The 18,950-nt window shown below is 44.0% G+C and overlaps 1 protein-coding gene across 1 annotated transcript in view; it reads right to left on the bottom strand.

The window, feature by feature from the left end:
* The window catches only part of LOC128839549 (guanine nucleotide-binding protein G(q) subunit alpha), a 220,683-nt gene that overhangs the window by 43,361 nt on the left and 158,372 nt on the right, over positions 1–18,950 (bottom strand). The window contains exons 4-5 of the mRNA XM_054032623.1: positions 7,055–7,183; positions 5,206–5,335 (exon numbers count right to left, since the gene is read on the bottom strand). Coding sequence (XP_053888598.1) covers positions 5,206–5,335; positions 7,055–7,183 — 259 coding nt within the window. The remainder of the gene's footprint in view (positions 1–5,205; positions 5,336–7,054; positions 7,184–18,950) is intronic.

Here is an 18,950-nt window from a genome sequence, read left to right as displayed (position 1 = left end):
ATTCAAAGTTTCATATGTTTAATATGAAAAGTATCCTTGCAATTAGGATGTAAATCTGACATAATTTGCTTTTTCCTATGTGATTTCCAGTGCTTTCTAGGTTCAACTGTGTCATGACAATGCTTTGAGAATAGCTCCCTCTTGATACTTCAGATTCTAGTCCATGGCTGTAAGAGGATAATGCAGAGAAGAAACAGAAACCAAAAGGTAAACAAATGTTTTCATAACCAGGAGCGCCGCCAGCTTTTCTGCCGCCCTAGGCGGCGGAAGGTCCCGCCACCGAAATACCGCCACGGTCGCCGCCCCCCAAACTGTAGTGCCCTAGGCAACCGCATAGGTCCCCTAATGGGTTGCATCGGCCCTGTTCATAACCCCAGAACATTTTAGGCTTGGTTTGAATAAAGGACCAAGTTTTGGTTGACTCTTGTTTTATCTGAACCTGTTCAATATCCTTAGTTATCAGACCAAGCTGACATAAGGCAGGCTAATATGAAAATGTGTCAATTCATTTTAAGCTTTTTTTTCTTAGTAATTAACTATGAATGCAATATTATATATTACTGCATATAAACTAGATCAGAAATACACTTTACATATGACCCTCACTACAATTCACATAACAGATTTTGCATCCAGCCTCCCTCTACTGCCCAAACTAATTTCAATTATGCTTTGTTCTCTGAAGACAGAGGCTTTCATTCATTATGAACTAGCCCTTGCTGTGAAGGATAGTCCTTAGTTTAGAACCTATGTACCATCATCCCACATTAAACCTGGTATTATCTGAATGTTAATACAATGAATTATTTATATCACAGATGCAGGACCATGAAAGTGAGGTTTTTTAAAAAATGTCCTCTATAATAAAAAGATTAACCAACATATTTTGGGCTCAGAGCCCACATATGTAATAAGCACCATTTATGCCACATGTTAAGGGCTTACAATGGTTTTGAGAAGTATATAGGGTGCTGTGTGTGTCGTCTGAAATAAGGTGAATTTAATGCTTTAAGCTTTCTTATTATCTTTATTGTGCCCTTAATTTTGGCTCTTTGTCCCACATTTGGGCTTTGGTGAAAGCAAAATATGCTGGTACAGCAGTCTAATTTAGAGCGTTTCACTGATAAAAAATAATTACTATTATTTTACAAAACATGTGCATTAAATAAAAACATGCTGATGTGAAGCCTAGATAAAGGAATACAAACTTTGATTATAAACAGAATGAAAAGATGTATCTATTGTAGTACGTCAGTCTATTTCAGTCCTTCACTGATATGAACATTTTGTGAACATAAGAACAGTTATACTGGGTCAGACCAAAGGTCTATCTAGCCCAGTATCCTGTCTTCCAACAGTGGCCAATGCCAGGTGCTTCAGAGGGAATCAACAGAACAGGTGATCATCAAGTGACCCATTCCCTGTCGCCCATTCCCAGCTTCTGACAAACAGAGGCTAGGGACACCATCCATGCCTATCCTGGCTAATAGCTATTGCTGGACCTATCCTCCATGAATTTATCTAGTTCTTTGTTTACCCTTGTTATAGTCTTGACCTTCACAACATCTTCTGGCAAAGAGTTCCACAAATTGACTGTGTGTTGTGTGAAGAAATACTTCCTTTTGTTTGTTTTAAACCTGCTGCCTATTAATTTCATTTGGTGACCCCCAGTTCTTGTGTTATGAGAAAGAGTAAATAACAACACTTCCTTATTTACTTTCTCCACACCAGTCATGATTTTATAGACCTCTATGATATCCCCCCTTAGTAGTCTCTTTTCCAAGCTGAAAAATCCCTGTTTTATTAATCTCTCCTCATATGGAAGCTGTTCCATACTCCTAATGATTTTTGTTGCCCTTTTCTGAACTTTTTCCAATTCCAATATATCTTTTTTGAGATGAAGCAACAACGCAGTATTCAATATCTGTGAATTAAATGTCTGAGTGCATACCAAATTGAAAGACCTTTCTGTTTTATTAGGGATGTACTTTTAGCTGGCTGATGTAACAGGAGCTTTTTCTAAAAAATAAAAGAGCGAATCTACAGGCTCTTGCTCAACTCTTGAAACGGGATGTTATTAAGAACTAACACTGGAAAAGAGTCAAATACAATCATAACGGGAGCCTGTGAGGATACCAGACTTATTTTGCTATATCTATCATTCTCTGAAGTGATGTAACTTACATCTATGCAGTCATGTAAATATTTTGCTGATTCATTTAAAGTGACTAAATGAAAAAGACTGGCTAGGACAGATCTGGAACTCCCTGTTAGGTTTTGAAGGGTAACTGAAACAGTTTCTGTTTTTTAAAAAAGGAAATATTTCCAAATGTTAAATTATCTTATTACCCTGAAAAATTGTCACAAAGTTCAGCTAATATATGTGGTAACTGTTAACTTAACTATTGGTGTGTTTTGCCTGCTGAATCCATCCTTTATAATTAGGCTTGGAAGGATTCGATTTTTATGGGAAATGTTGGTAAACACTGATTTCACCATACAAATGCAAACCAACAAAAACATTTTTCCATTGATAATAATTGAAATTTACAGAAAGATAAAGTAAGAAAAATGCTGCTTGATTTAAGGACATTTAGTTTGTATATTTTGTAGGGCTGTCAAGGGATTAAAAAAAATTAATCGCGATTAATCGTGCTGGTAAACAATAATAGAATACCATTCATTTAAAAACATTTTTGGATTTTTTTTACATTTTCAAATATATTTATTTCAATTACAACACAGAATACAAAGTATACAGTGATCACTTTATATTTATTTTTGATTACAAGTATTTGCACTGTAAAAAAACAAAAGAAATAGCATTTTTCAATTCACCTAATACAAGTACTGTAGTGCAATCTCTATCATGAAAGTTGAACTTACAAATGTAGAATTGTGTACAAAAAACCTGCATTCAAAAATAAAACAATGGAAAATTTTAGAACCTGCAAGTCCTATTTCCTAATTTTAGAGCACTCAGTCCTTCTTCTCGTTCAGCCAGTTGCTCAGACAAACAAATTTGTTTACATTTGCAGGAGATAATGCTGCCCGCTTCTTGTTTACAATATCACCTGAACGTGAACACAGGCGTTCTCAAGGCACTATTGCAGCCGGTGTCGCAAGATATTTACGTGCCAGATGCACTAAAGATTCATATGTCCCTTCATGCTTCAACCGCCATTTAATGGGACATGCATCCATGTTGATGATGAGTTCTACTTGATAATAATCCAAAGGAATGTGGACCGACACATGTTCATTTTCATTATCTGCGTCAGATGCCACCAGCAGAAGGTTGATTTTCTTTTTTGGTGGTTCAGATTCTGTAGTTTCTGCACTGAAGTGTTGCTCTTTTAAGACTTCTGAAAGCATGCTTCACACCTCATCCCTCTCAGATTTTGGAAGGCACTTCAGATTCTTAAACCTTGGATTGAGTGCTGTAGCTATCTTTAGAAATCTCACATTGGTACCTTCTTTGCGTTTTGTCAAATCTGCAGTGAAAATTTTCTTAAAATGAACAACATGTGCTGGGTCATCATCCGAAATTGCTGTAACATGAAATATATGGCAGAAAGCAGGTAAAACAGAGCAGGGGACATACAAGTTTCCCCCAAGGAGTTCAGTCACAAATTTAATTATCGCATTATTTTTTTAACAAGCATCATCAACATGGAAACAAGTCCTCTGGAATGGTGGCCGAAGCATGAAGGGGCATACAAATATTTAGCATATCTGGCACATATATGCCTTGCAATGCCGGCTACAAAAATGCCATGCAAATGCCTGTTCTCACTTTCTGGTGGCATTGTAAATAAGAAGAGGGCAGCATTATCTCCTTTAAATGTAAACAAACTTATTTGTCATTGGCTGAACAAGAAGTAGGACTGAGTGGACTTGTAAGATCTAAAGTTTTACATTGTTTTGTTTTTGAGCATAGTTATATAACAACAAGAAATCTACATTTGCAAGTTACACTTTCACAGCAAAGAGACTGCATTACAGTACTTGTATGAGGTGAATTAAAAAATACTATTTCTTCTGTTTATCATTTTTACAGTGCAAATATTTGTAATAAAAATAATATACACTTGGATTTCAATTACAACACAGAATACTATATATATATATATGAAAATGTAGAAAAGCATCCAAAATCGGTCATAAATTTCAATTGGTATTCTACTGTTTAACAGTGTGATTAAAACTGCAATTAATTTTTTTAATTGTGATTTTTTTTAGTTAATCTGCAATTAGATCGACAGCACTAATATTTTGACAAGTGATGTTAATAATTTGTGTTTTAATGGTTATAAAATTTTAATTTTTTGAATCTCCACATTTACTGTCATAAAATAATTAATTTTTATATTTATTTTTATAATTTATAATTTCCTGCAATTCTGAAAATTAAAATAGATAATAATAGAACAAAGTGCTGAAAAATAAACATTGATATTATCTGACAAAATCATAAAAAGCTAATTCTACCAATGCTATTTGTAATACACCATTTTCTTCTTTTTGCTATTTCTCATGGTAACAGCTGCAAGAGAAAATATAACCCAGTATAAACGCTATGCTGAGAAATATTGAAATGAAGCTGTTAGCCTCTCCAGTACTTTAGGATCTGGATTTACAATTTCAAAAACAGCTAGCAAATGCCATCATCAAGGCATTTCATTTTGCATTCCAGATAGTCTGAAATGTAATATCCTTGTAATCACTCCAACCTTACAGACCCTATCTGTAGGGCTCCATTGGAAACTTTAGCCGCACAAATAACTACCATAAATAATTTCTTTGTAATCAACTAAATTCTACTGCAGCAAAAAACTGCTTGGCTCCACAGATCATCCATACAGGGGATCAGTTTGTACAATAGCATTGAAGATCAGTCTTTTGATCTCTGCATTACTGTTGCTTTTGTAACCGGTAGTTGTATGATACTGCTGGTAGCCACATGGAAAACATTTGGGACTGGACATACCAATCTGTTCATAGACCCTGACAGAACAGCTAGCTACTTTGAGATGAACTGGTAAGTACTAAGTATTATTTCTTTCGTTCTACTCCTTTCCAGGCTCCCCTACATAATTCCCAAATAATCATGTGAAAAACACAGCTCTCCATAGTTCACTAAACCATGAGCTCAGGTTTCAATCAATTGCAATGCTCAAGAGAGTGCTTTCAGTCAGTGCTTACCTCATTGTCCGACTCCACAAGTACTTGATCATATTCACTAAGGGCTACTAGAAACATGATAGATGTGACATTTTCAAAGCAATGTATCCATTTTCTTCTTTCTGATCGTTGGCCTCCTACATCCACCATTCTGCAAGGTTAACAAAATCCACATCAATTCCAGGGGAAAACAAAGAATAATAAAAATCAATGTACATCCACTTATGGAGCATCAAATTCAGCAATTTAGGTAATGAACAATTTGGGTGGAAACCAAAAAAAAAAAAAAACAACCCTTTTTCTGTTAGCAGCCATTCCATTAATATTTAAAAATCAACAGTGTATGTGTTGCGGCGGAGGCAGGTTGCCATGTTTCCTTTACAAGCCTGACATGACTTATAGATTTTAATAATTATGAGCTTCATCCTCTGAAGTGCTCTGCATGCAGAAATCTCATTGAAGTAATTCTGAGCACCACACGGGGAGTGCTTGCAGGACTCAGCCCCATAGATTTAGCAGAAACAGGCACGCAGAGCCTAGGGTAAAGCAGTTTGTAGCCAAGGTAAAAATGATTGTAACTGAAATAGTTTCTATATTTTTTCCATATAATTACAAGATATATTTTGAGGAAGTAGCAAATAATTTTCAAAAGATAACAAATCAATATATATTGGGGGACAGATGATCTAGTGAGAAATAAATTTGAAAACGGACATTAAACTGAAGTAATTTAATCTTTTGGATGGGATATGTGAGCATGTGACACAAACTTAGAATCAACATAAAATTTGAAAAACACGTTTTATTGAAAGTGCCTAAGATGTTTTTTCAATTTCTGCCAAGGACAGAAGTTAGTCCTTCATATAGATAGTGGTTCATCTTCAGTATCAACTGCTTAAAAATGACACAGTGTTACAATTAAAAATAATTACATACAATCAGAAAAAAATTATACTACTCCTATTACACTTTAGTCACTTGAAGAGTATGACGGAATGAGCATATAACTGACTGAAATTCAGTAGGATAGCATAAATGTCCTTTTTTGCATTTTGAATTTGTAATTGTAACACCCCATTATTCTGTATTCATTTAAAAACTTTAGCACTTGGTGACACAGATATGGAGGAGGAGCAGTGAAATGCATATAAGGTATTGAGTATTTCTACTGAAAACAATGAACATGAGCTAAAAAAAATTGGTCACAACATAAAATAAGCATTTTCAGAGTTTAAGTTGATTCTCATCCTGAATTCAAAAAGAGCCTCAACTCAATCCCCCTTTTGCAGGCAAAGTTTTACACCCACAATTATCAGCCCAAAAGCTCTTACTTAGATGTTTAATTTGCAGGTGCAATCAAGTATTTATATTTTTAAGTGACAGCATTTGCTTGAAATTAACTGTGTGTAAAATTATTTGTACAAGTAAAAGTAAGCTTGCAAATATGTGAATTACTCATTAAAAATCAAGCCCTCCAAGTTTATCTTTGCGCTTCATCTAATAAATAGGAAACGAGGATGCACAATGGACTTTGGTTTATATATGTTAACATACATACAATTTGTAATTAAACATTGCTATAAATATTTTTTTAAAAAACAGTTCCAAATTATTCCACTATGACCATAAGAACTGAATTAAAACATACACAGATTTATTTTCTTTCCCTCTCTTGATCTCTTTACTTATTCCTTATAGTCAATTGGTAACAACTTGTGTACAATAACGAAGAAACAAAATGATCAAACAAATAACTGAAGTGCAGAATTATTTTATGTTTACACACTTTTACCAGTATGTGATATTTTATATAACTCACATACAATAAAAACAAAAATAAATGTATTAAGCATTTTTTCTTGTTTTCTACCTGAAAATGACGCTTTGTAAGTCGAATGGATATTCAATGATCCCTGTTGTTGGGACTCGAACTCTAAGCACATCTTGTTGGGTGGGCAGATAGGCAGGTTCTGCTATACGGTCCAGGTCGTTAAGATAGCTACAGACAGGGAGAAACAACAGGAACGCAAGACAGTGACACAACAATCCCACTGAGGGAAGGAGCAGGGCCAGGTGAGGAAGGGAAATGGGAGAGTGGGGTCGGAAGAAGTGTAACAGAAATAGAGTATAGGTTAAAAAAAAAAGGGGGGGAGGGTGCAAGGAAGTTCACCATTCTTCCCACCCTGCTCTTAACAAAATTCCATTACACACTGGATGTTGGCAAAGAAACCCTACCACAAGTGTCTCAGTATTATTATTTTCCTTTTCAACAGATTATGCTTGGCTTTCTCCTAAGGAATTCCTAGATTCAACCCACATAAAGTACTCAACACTTTTAAAAACAAGACAAAAAAATCAGAAAGATAAAATTGTGTAATTCTATATACAAATGTAGATATTAATTACCTGGTGTATAGAAAGAGGTGTTCAAATAGATTTGCATGTTTTTCTACTGTATCTATATATGGGAGCACACACAAAGACAGGCACAACAGATAGCTAGATACACATACCCCAAAATCCTGAACTGCTCTAAAACAAAGGTGAATTGACTTAATGTAGATCAATGCCTGGTTAGGAAACTTAAGGAAGACAAATGGACTCCCTAGGAAACATATAACTGGCCAGAGCCAGAACAAAAAGATATACCCTCAAGATCAAAGGATTATTCAGTGGTGCCAGTTGTGGACAATTCACAGATTTTAAGGCCAGAGGCAGGGTGGATAAAAATCAATGATTTAAAAAAAAAAATATTAAAAAAAAAATCGAATTTTTTTTTAATTTAAATCGGATTTTTTTTTTATAAAATGCTTTTTGAGGAAAAAACCTATCTAAAGATAGTTTTATTTAAGGTAAGATATCTTTGAGCTATAATTTATCATGGAATAGGGATTATAAATTCTACAGTAACTCCCCACTTAATGTCCTCTCGCTTAACGTTGTTTCACTGTTACATCCCTGTTCCATTACAGAACATGCTTGTTTAAAGTTGTGCAATGCTCCCCTATAATGTCGTTTGGCCACCTGCTTTGTCCACGGCTGGCAGCCTCCCTATCAGCTACCCTAAGCCTCCCCCCAGCGCCTCCTGCCCACCGGTGGATCCCGCGGATCAGCGCCTTCCCCCTGCTCCCCCGCCTCCTGCCCGCGGCAATCAGCTGTCTTGCGGTGTTGAGGCGGCTCCTCCTTCCCCAGCCTCCTGAACGCCGCAAACCAGCTGATTGCCATGGGTAGGAGGAGCGAGGACACGGCGTGCGGAGTAAAGGGGGAGGAGGTGGAGTGGGGTGGGGGAGAAGAGGTGGGTTAAGGGTGATGGCTTGTGGGAAGGGGTGGAGGCTAAGCAAGAGGTCATTAAGTGGGGAGTCACTGTATTAAATTGTTTCTTTAAAATTGGTTAAAATTTATACTTGTATTAAATTGCTTGTTTAACATTGTTTAAAACTTATATCTGTATTAAATTGCTTGTTTAAAATGTATATAATGCTTTTTGTCTGGAAAAAAAAGTTTCCCTGGAACCTAACCCCCCTTATTTACATTAATTCTTATGGGGGAAATTGGATTCGCTTAACATCGTTTCGCTTAAAATCGCATTTTTCAGGAACATAAAGAACGGTTACTTACCTTCTGTAACTGTTGTTCTTCGAGATGTGTTGTTCACGTCCATTACACATTAGGTGTACGCGCGCCGCGTGCACAGACGTCGGAAACTTTTTCCCTTAGCGGCTCCCGTCGGGCCGGCGGGGCCCCCTCCTTCCCGCCAGAGCGGCGCCCCGCTCCAGGGTATATATATCCCTGCCGACCCGACCACTCCGGTTCCTTCTTGCTGGAGACTCCGACAGAGGGGAAGGAGGCTGGGAAGTGTAATGGACGTGAACAACACATCTCGAAGAACAACAGTTACAGAAGGTAAGTAACCGTTCTTTCTTCTTCGAGTGATTGTTCACGTCCATTACACATTAGGTGATTCCCAAGCTTACCATTGGAGGTGGGTAGGAGTCAAGATACAACTGACTGTAGCACGGCCCGACCGACCATCGCGTCCTCTCTGGGTCTGATGATGGATCGCGTAGTGGGCTGTGAACGTGTGCACCGACGACCAGGTGGCTGCCTTACAGATCTCCTGGATAGGGACCTGCGCCAAGAAGGCCGTTGAGGACGCTTGGGCTCTAGTCGAGTGGGCCCGGATCTCCGGGGCCGGAACATTGGCGAGCTCGTAACAAGTGCGTATACAATGCACAATCCATGCCGACAAGCGCTGTGACGAGATAGGCAAGCCTTTCATACGTTCCGCAATAGCAACGAACAGCTGGGGCGATCTGCGGAACGGCCTGGTCCGTTCCAGGTAAAAAGCCAACGCCCTGCGGACATCCAGGGTATGTAGGCTGCGGTGGTGAGAGTCCGTATGGGGTTTAGGAAAAAACACCGGTAGGCAAATGTCCTGTCCCATGTGAAACTGTGTTACCACCTTTGGGAGGAATTTGGGGTGCGGCCTCAGTTGCACCTTATCCTTATGGAACACTGTATAGGGTGGTTCCGAAGAGAGGGCTCTCAATTCCGATACCCTTCTGGCCGAAGTGATGGCCACGAGAAACGCCACCTTCCACGAGAGGTGCGTAAGGGAGCAAGTGGCTAGGGGCTCAAAGGGGGAACTCATGAGTCTTGTCAAGACTAGGTTCAGACTCCACGTCGGGACAGGCGGGCGTGAGTAGGGAAACACCCTTTCCAGCCCCTTGAGAAATCGGGCCACTGTGGGGTTGGAGAACACTGACACTCCCAACTCTCCCGGGTGGAAGGCCGAGATTGCAGCTAAGTGAACCCTAATAGAGGCGGGCGCAAGCCCTTGATTCTTTAGGTGCAGAAGGTAGTCCAGGATCGACGGAACCGAGGCTTGTAAAGGCTGTATGCGTTGAGGCTCGCACCAGTGGGAGAACCTTTTCCACTTTGCCAGGTAGGTCGCTCTTGTCGAGGGCTTCCGACTATTAAGGAGGATTTGCTGGACTTGGTGAGAGCACCTGTGCTCTGCATCATTCAGCCAGAGAGATGCCATGCCGTGAGATGTAGTGAAGACAGGTTCGGGTGGAGTAGGCGACCTTTGTCTTGCGTGACTAGGTCGCGATGTAGGGGGAGGGTGATTGGATCGGCTATTGACAGCTCCAGCAGGGACGTGAACCAATGCTGGCGTGGCCAGGCCGGGGCGATAAGTATGATCGTCGCCCTGTCCCTGCGGATTTTGAGGAGAACCTTGTGTATGAGTGGGAATGGAGGGAAGGCATATCCCAGGCTCCCTCCCCATGGAATCATGAAAGCGTCTGCTAATGACCCCCGGCTGAGGTTCTGGAACGAGCAGAACTGAGGGCATTGGCTGTTGTCCCTGGTGGCGAATAGATCCACCCGGGGAAAGCCCCACCTCCGGAAGATCGAATGCAGGACGTCTCGCCTCAACGTCCATTCGTGCATTCGGTAGGATCGGCTGAGGCGGTCTGCTAAACCGTTTTGAATCCCCGGAAGATACGTCGCGATGAGGTGTATCGCATGGGCTATACAGAAGTTCCATAATTGGAGTGCCTCGCGACAGAGGGGAGAAGACCGTGACCCGCCCTGCTTGTTTATATAGAACATGGCGGTAGTGTTGTCCGTCAGGACTGCCACGCTGTGACCTTTTATGGTGGCGCGGAAGGTCTGACAGGCGAGGCGAACCGCTCTTAGCTCCTTCAGATTGATGTGAAGCAGCTTGTCCTCTCTGGACCACAGCCCTTGGGTCCGCCCCCCAACCCAAGTCCGATGCGTCTGTTACCAACGTCAGAGTGGGCTGTGGGGCATCAAAGGGGATCCCTTCGCATACCTGTTGGCGATCTAGCCACCAGCGTAGCGAGCCGAGCACCTGGTTTGGGATCGTGACTACCTGATCCAATGGGTCTCTGTTGGGGCGGTGCGTATGGGCGAACCACAACTGTAGGGGCCGAAGCCTCAGGCGGGCATGTCTGACCACGTGTGTGCAAGCTGCCATATGCCCCAGAATCTGCATGCAACACCTTGCCGTTGTCGTGGGGAACATTAGGACCGTGCTTACGGCTCTGTGAATTGACCTGAACCGTGTCTCTGGTAGGCTTGCTTGTGCGGTTACCGAGTCCAGGGTTGCACCTATGAAGTCCAGCCTCTGTGTGGGGACTAACGTGGACTTGGGCACATTGACCCGGAGGCCGAACTCGTCGAACGTCTGCAGGGCCAGTGTCACGTGAGACCGGACCTCGGCCTCCGACCTGCCCGCGAGTAGCCAATCGTCCAGGTACGGAAATACACGCATCCTTCTCTTTCGAAGGAAGGCTGCTACCACGGACATGCATTTTGTGAACACTCGTGGTGCTGACGCCAGACCGAAGGGCAGGACCGTAAACTGGAAGTGCCGCTGGTCGACGACGAAGCGCTGAAAACGTCTGTGGGCCGGATTGATTGAGATGTGAAAGTAGGCGTCTTTCATATCGAGGGCAGCATACCAATCCCCCGGATCCAGGGATGGAATAATAGTTCCCAGGGAGACCATACGGAAGCGAGCTTTGATCAGAAACTTGTTGAGATCGCGCAGGTCCAAAATAGGACGGAGGCCTCCTTTTGCCTTGGGGATCAGGAAGTATCTGGAGTAGAATCCTTTTCCCCTCAGGTCTATTGGAACCTCTTCTACTGCTCCAGCAGCGAGAAGGGTCTGAACCTCCTGCTTGAGAAGTTGCTCGTGAGAAGGGTCCCTGAAGAGGGACGGGGAAGGGGGATGGCAGGGAGGGGGCGAGGAAAACTGGAGGGTATAGCCCGCCTTCACTGTGCGCAGGACCCATTGGTCCGATGTTATGCGCGACCATGCCCGGTAGAAATGGGACAGGCGGTCTTTGAAAGACAGAGGAGGATCCGGAATGGGATATGGTACGCTGTCCTCGGGCGTAACTTCAAAAGCCTGGCTTATTTCCTGGCTGTGGCTTGCCCTGGCCGTGACTCTGGCCCTGGTTAGGCGTATTGTTACGTCTCCGCCTGTTATCCCTGCCTCGACGGCGGTAAGGCTCGTGTCGGGGCCGAGGGTGGTAATGCCTTTGCGGCGGCTGGGGTTTAAAGGGCTTACGCTGCGTTACCGGGGTGTGCATACCCAACGACTTAAGGGTCGCTCGTGAGTCCTTAAGGCTATGTAGCCTGGCATCCGTCTGGTCGGAAAACAAGCCCGAACCTTCAAACGGGAGGTCCTGCAGCGTGGTCTGCACCTCCGGCGGGAGACCTGAAGCCTGCAACCACGCCGAACGTCTCATCACGACTCCCGACGCGATTGTTCTAGCCGCAGCGTCTGCTGAGTCTAGCGCGGCCTGTAAAGAGGTCTTGGCCACTGCCATTCCCTCATCCACCAGGGCCGTGAACTCCTGATGCGCGTCAGATGGGAGGGAGTCCTTAAACTTGGCGACTGATGCCCAAGAGTTAAAATTGTGCCTGTTTAGAATCGCCTGCTGATTGGCGATCCTCAGTTGAAGGCCCCCCGAAGAATAGACTTTTCTCCCGAATAAGTCCAATCTCTTGGCTTCCTTGCCCTTGGGGGCAGGAGCTTGCTGGCCATGCCGCTCCTTTTCATTGACCGCCAAGACCACCAAGAACAGGGGGACGGATGCAGGAAGAGGAAGTCAAACCCTCTAGATGGGGCGAAGTATTTCCTCTCCACTCCCTTTGCAGTTGGTGCACTGGAGGCCGGTGTTTGCCACACCGTCTTATAGTTGGACTGTACTGTCCGTATAATCGGGAGTGCGACTCTGGAGGGGCCCTCTGGGCTCAGGATATCGACCATGGGGTCATCCTGCTCTACAGTCTCCTCCGCTTGCAAGCCCAGATTGAGGGCTACCCGGCGAAGCAGGTCTTGGTGTGCCCGGTGGTCAATCGGGGGAGGGCCGGACACCAGTGTGCCCGCTACTGCCTCATCTGGCGAGGAGGAAGAGGTCGGGGCCTTCTGCCCATCCTCATTGTCCTGTAAACCTGCGTCAGCCAATTGTTCCTCTGCGGCCTGACCCGCAGCGAGGGATTGGGACGGTACCGTACTCGGTGCCGAGTCCACTCCTTCCCGCTCCGGTGGTCTAGAGACCGTTGCCTCCCTATACGATTGCGGGCGGTGCCGCGGGGAGCGGGATCGGTACCGGGATGGCCCGGATCTCGAGGCTCTCGATGGGGGCCCTTGTTGGTGGTAGGCCCAGGGTGTCCAGAATGGCCATTGGCTCGGCTGGCCCCATTGGGACTGACCGTAGTCCCTGCTGGCCTGTGACCTATGGGCATACCCGCCGTATCGGTCAGAGTCAGTCCCCGAGACCACTGACGGTGATCTGGAAGGCCACGGTGGCGCTGTTGGATGGTGCCGGTCTGGTCTTGGGGAGTAGCGCCTCGGCGACCAGGATCTGGAACGGTGCCTTGCCGACCTGGACCTGGAACGGTACCGGTGATCTCGGGACCGGGAACGGCTACGGCTGGTCGGCCTCGGGTAACGAACCGCCGACGCTTCGCGGTGCCGACTCGTGCTTGGTTGCTGAGTCGGTGCCGACCGTTTGCTGAAGCCCAACTGCTGCGGTGCTTCCTGCGCCGAGGGCAACCGGGAGTCCACCGAGGCGGAGCTCGACCGGGACCGGTCCCTGGAACGGTGCCGGGACGGCGACCGTGATGGGCGCACCATCGCCGGCTTGCCTCTGCGCGGCAGCATAGGCGGGGCGCCTTCAGCGCGTGCCGGGGCCTCGACGGACAAGGCAATGAGGTCCTTAGCTGCCTCAAACGTGTCCGGAGTGGAGGGCTGTTCCACGAGCTCCTCCAGCCCTTCCTCCTCGCTCGACGCGCCCATCCCGGGGCTCGACGGGCCCTTCGGCGCCGGAGCCACTACCGGGGTCCGTGTTGGGGCCGTATCGGCCTTAGGGGCACTCGAGGTCTTCACTGGTGCCGCCCTCTTGTGCGGGGAGCGACCTCGGGCCTTAGGTTGGCCCTTCACTTTCGCCGGCGAAGACGATCGGCGTCGTGTATTTCCCCGCTGGGTCGGTGCCGCGGTCTTCGGATGACCCACCGGCGCCGGTTCCCGCACCGAGGCAGGGGCACTCCGCACGGAGGCAGACGGTGCCGTCGAAGTGGAGGGCTGTAACGCCATCTCCATGAGCAGCTGCTTAAGGCGAAAGTCCCTCTCTTTTTTAGTTCTGGGCTTAAAAGCCTTACAGATCTTGCAGCGCTCTTTCTGGTGAGCCTCTCCCAGGCAACGAAGACATGAAGCGTGGGGGTCGCTCAATGGCATGGGCCTGTGGCACGTGGCACAAGCCTTGAAGCCTTGGGCGTGTGGCATACCCCACCGCCCGGGGCCGGTGCCGGGGCTGAACAAACAACCCCGGCAGTAACTTTAAGAACTTTAATGAGCTGTTAACTACTGACTAAACACTACAACAAACTAACTGATAACTGCTAGATAACACTAATGACTATTGCTAATTGACACTCTCAGACGAGAGACAGAGTTGTTCCAACGCCGCCACGGACGGTAAGAAGGAACTGGAGTGGTCGGGTCGGCAGGGATATATATACCCTGGAGCGGGGCGCCGCTCTGGCGGGAAGGAGGGGGCCCCGCCGGCCCGACGGGAGCCGCTAAGGGAAAAAGTTTCCGACGTCCGTGCACGCGGCGCGCGTACACCTAATGTGTAATGGACGTGAACAATCACTCGAAGAAGAACTACAACGTTAAGTGAGGAGTTACTGTGATTCTATAGTATGAGACAATATATTCATGTAATGTTTAAGAAAAGCTTTGTAAATAAGTTCCAATAGTTCATGGATTAGGAACCCAATTTTATAGGGTTCCAGGAGCTTCTGTATAGATTATTTAGGTTAATCTTTCTATCTACCCAATGGGACTCAGTGATCAGTCTAGAACAGGGGTGGGCAAATTTTTTGGGCCGAGGGCCACATCTGGGTGGAGAAATTGTATGCAGGGACGGGACAGGGGGTTGGGGTGCGGGAGGGAGTGTGGTGTGTGCAGGAAGGGGCTCAAGGTAAGGGATTGGGGCAGAGGTGGTGTGCGGGGTGTAAGAGGGGGCTCAGGGAAGAGGGTTGGGGGGCAGAAGGGGTGCAGGGTGCAGCGGGGGCTCAGGGGAGGTGGGGGGCGGGGTACAGGAGGTGTTCGGGCTCTGGGGTGGCAGTGGCATGCACCGGGGCCAGGGCAGGCTCCCTGAATGCCTGCCCTGTCCCCCCAGCCCCGTGTTGGTCCAGGAAACGCTACGGCCCCTGGGGGAGGGAGGATGGAGGGCTCCATGTGTGCTGCCCTTGCTGCGCCTCCAGGTACCTCCCATGAAGCTCTCATTGGCAGCGGTTCCCCGTTCCTAGCCAATAGGAGCTGCGGGGGGCAGTGCCTGGAGGCAAGGGCCTGGGGGCTGGAGGGACATTGGGGCAGCTGCTGCTGAAAGTCGCGCGGGGCCTGTGGCACCACGGGGAACAATCCCGCGGGCCAGATCCAAAGCCCCAGGGGCCGGATCCAGCCTGCAGGCCATAGTTTGCCCACCCCTGGTCTAGAAGATACCATTAGAGAGGCTTAGTTTTGCAGTTCTCAAACTATGGATTTGTGTCTCCAGAGATAACATGCTTGTTAACAGCAAAAATGTTTTTAAATAAATAAATAAATATATAGAGGTGAGAAATAACAGACCTCAACCCTATTGTCCCTCTGCAAATTTGTGTACACAGAGTCAATCCCTTACCTCTCTCTAAAAGTGCAAAGTTTCAAAAAGTTCAATGAATAGAAGATTGTTGGGGGCGGAATAGATCTGGACAAGGAGAAGAAGTCTGGAGATAAATGTGAGAAGGGAGGGACAAGCAATATAAACAAAAGTGAAACTGTTTGAGCAGCATATTCCAGAAGTCTTGAGGTCTTTCTGAGTGTAGCCTGATTTGAGATCTACTATACCATTCTCTCACTAGAAGGGAAAACCTATAATGGCAGCAGGCCATAAAAGAGACCCATTTTGGGAATAAGAACCATTCAAGAAATATATGTTTGCTGATGATGTTTTAAAGAAAGTCACACCAGTGAACTGGTGGGAAGTCACTTAAGCACTTGGATTCAGAGACCGTTGAAGTGATAGTCTCACTTTTAACAGCAGTAGCTTCTTTTGCCGGTGCAGAAAGAATATTTTCTTCCTTTGGACTAATTCATTCCAAATTGAGAAATCATTTGGGACCTGAAAAAGCAGGAAAGCTTGTTTTTCTTTTCCAGATTACGAACAAACAGGAAAATGAAGGTGAAGATGACTGAGTTAGCTGCAGAAGCCAATATTTTAAGTTTCTCATATTGACCTGGCTGACGTAGTTGATTTAATTTTTGTTTTTGTTTTCTAAAAAAATTCATTAAACTATTTTAGTTAAAAACAATTTGACAAAAACAAACCTGATTTTAAAAAACTTTAATGTTTAACTAAATTCAAAAAATTCTTATGCTTGTTTTGTTAAAATATTATATGTTTGCTGTTGGAGAAAAAAATCCAGAATACATAACGTTGTTGTTTTAGTTAAATAAAACAATTTAAAATGTCTGTCTGGTGATGTTCTCCTCCTAATACAGCATAGCAAGAAAAGCCTCCAAATATTAATGATTAACCTGCTGAATTGGAGCTAGTTCACCTCCCAATGATTTCATAAATATCTGCTTCAATTACCTTTGGTAAATGAAATAACCGATCAATCATTCATTTTCTGATATAGCTGTAAAACTAATCTGAAAAGTTTTCAAAATAAATCACTTAAAAAAGTATAGTGTGTACCTTCTAAAAATGAAACCTACATCTATCTCTGAGTTGTGAAGAATATGTATTAAGGTTATAAGAACCAACAAGAATGCACTTTTATGTAGAAAACCATGATTAAATCGAATCTTCCTGACTAGTGATTTAAATCATGATTTAAATCAAATCCACCCTGGCCAGAAGGGACCATTATGATTAAGGCTGCGAGTCTGTCACGGAAGTCATGAATTCCGTGACTTTCTGGGACCTCCATGACTTCTGCAGCAGCCAGTGCGACTGACCCCAGGGCTGCCCTGAGCAGCTTGTGTGGTCCCCAAGCCAGCCGCACCTGCTGCTGCAACTGGGGCAGTCTCGGGCCACTGCCCCCTCTCCCCCAGCAGCAGCACTCTCAGGCCCCTCACCTCTCTGGGCCGCATGCCACTGCCCCTCCCCCGTGAGCACCAGCAGCAGTCCCGGGCCGCGCGCCGCCATCCCCTGCCCCAGAGCACCTCCGGAGCGCCTCCGCCCCAAGGGCACCCAAGATTCAATCACGGTTTTAATCACACTGTTGAACACTGGAATACCAATTGAAATTTATTAAATATTTTGGATGTTTTTCTCCACTTTCATATATATTGTATTTTGTGTTGTAACTGAAATCAAAGCGTATATTGTTTTTGATTACAAATATTTGCATTGTAAAAATGATAAACAAAAGAAATAGTATTTTTCAATTCGTCTCATACAAGTACTGTAGTGCAATCTCTTTGTTGTGAAAGTGCAATTTACAAACGTAGATTGCTTTTGTTACATAACTGCACTCAAAAACAAAACAATGTAAAACTTTAGAACCTACAAGTCCATTAAGTCCTTGTTCTTGTTCAGCCAATGGCTAAGACAACCAAGTTTGTTTACATTTACAGGAGATAATGCTGAGTGATTGGATGAACAAGAAGTAGGACTGAGTGGACATGCAGGCTCAAAATTTTTACATGATTTTATTTTTGACTGCAGTTTTTATTGAACGTTGAATTTACACATCTAGAATTATGTACATGATAAAGAGATTACACTACAGTACTTATATTAGGTGAATTGAAAAATACTATTTCTCTTGTTTTTTTACAGTGCAAATTCTTGCAATCAAAAATACATATAAAGTGAGCACTGTACACTTTGTATTTTGTGTTGTAACTGAATCAATATATTTTAAAATGTAGAAAACATCCAAAAATATTTAAAAAAAATTGTATTCTATTATTAACAGTGCAATTAATCACATGATAAATTTGATTAATCATGTGATTAATCATGATTAATTTTTTAATCAAGATTAATTTTTTTAATCACTTGACAGCCCTAATTTGAATCACTTGTTACAAAATAATGTAAGTAAATGGTTATGAACAATGATGGAAACAAAAAACACTTTTGCTTTAAAGTAGAACACAAGAATAAAAACAAACAAGAATTAATCTGTTAGGCCTGGGAGGCACCTAGAGGACTTATCAGACTGTCCTCTTTGTGTTTTTAGTCATAAGAGCTTAAAGTGAAAATAAATTTGAAATGCAAGAAAACACTACAAATCCAGAAAGATATTTTTAACAGAGAATCTAAGACAAATTTAACATATAGCTCCAGAGCTATCCTGAAAACATTGAAAAAAATCACTAATTTCAGTTGATAAGCCAAAGGGTTTGATGAGAGTTGGATCAGGCCCTTTGGTTTTTATACTGAGAACAGAGTGAACAAACGAACTCCTGAAATACCAATTTTTTTTAAAAACAAAACAAAAACCAAAAACACCCCAAAAAAGCTTGAAACACTAAAAACCAACCAACAAACCAGTAATCCAAAACACAAGTAGCTTTGTTTTTTTTTTTTTGTTAGGCCTCAGGAAAGGAAATCTTCATTCATAGGACTGAATGAGCTGTAAATAGTCTACAAAGAGAGCATTATATTCACTACATTCCCAAATACAGAAGCAGCTCATGAGGAGGAGGAATTTTTGGAGAACCA

Source organism: Malaclemys terrapin, chromosome 6, assembly GCF_027887155.1.
Source record: "Malaclemys terrapin pileata isolate rMalTer1 chromosome 6, rMalTer1.hap1, whole genome shotgun sequence".
NCBI lineage: Eukaryota > Metazoa > Chordata > Testudines > Emydidae > Malaclemys > Malaclemys terrapin.
The sequence above is the reverse complement of the archived record's forward strand: the minus strand, read 5'-3'. Positions and strand labels throughout refer to the sequence as shown.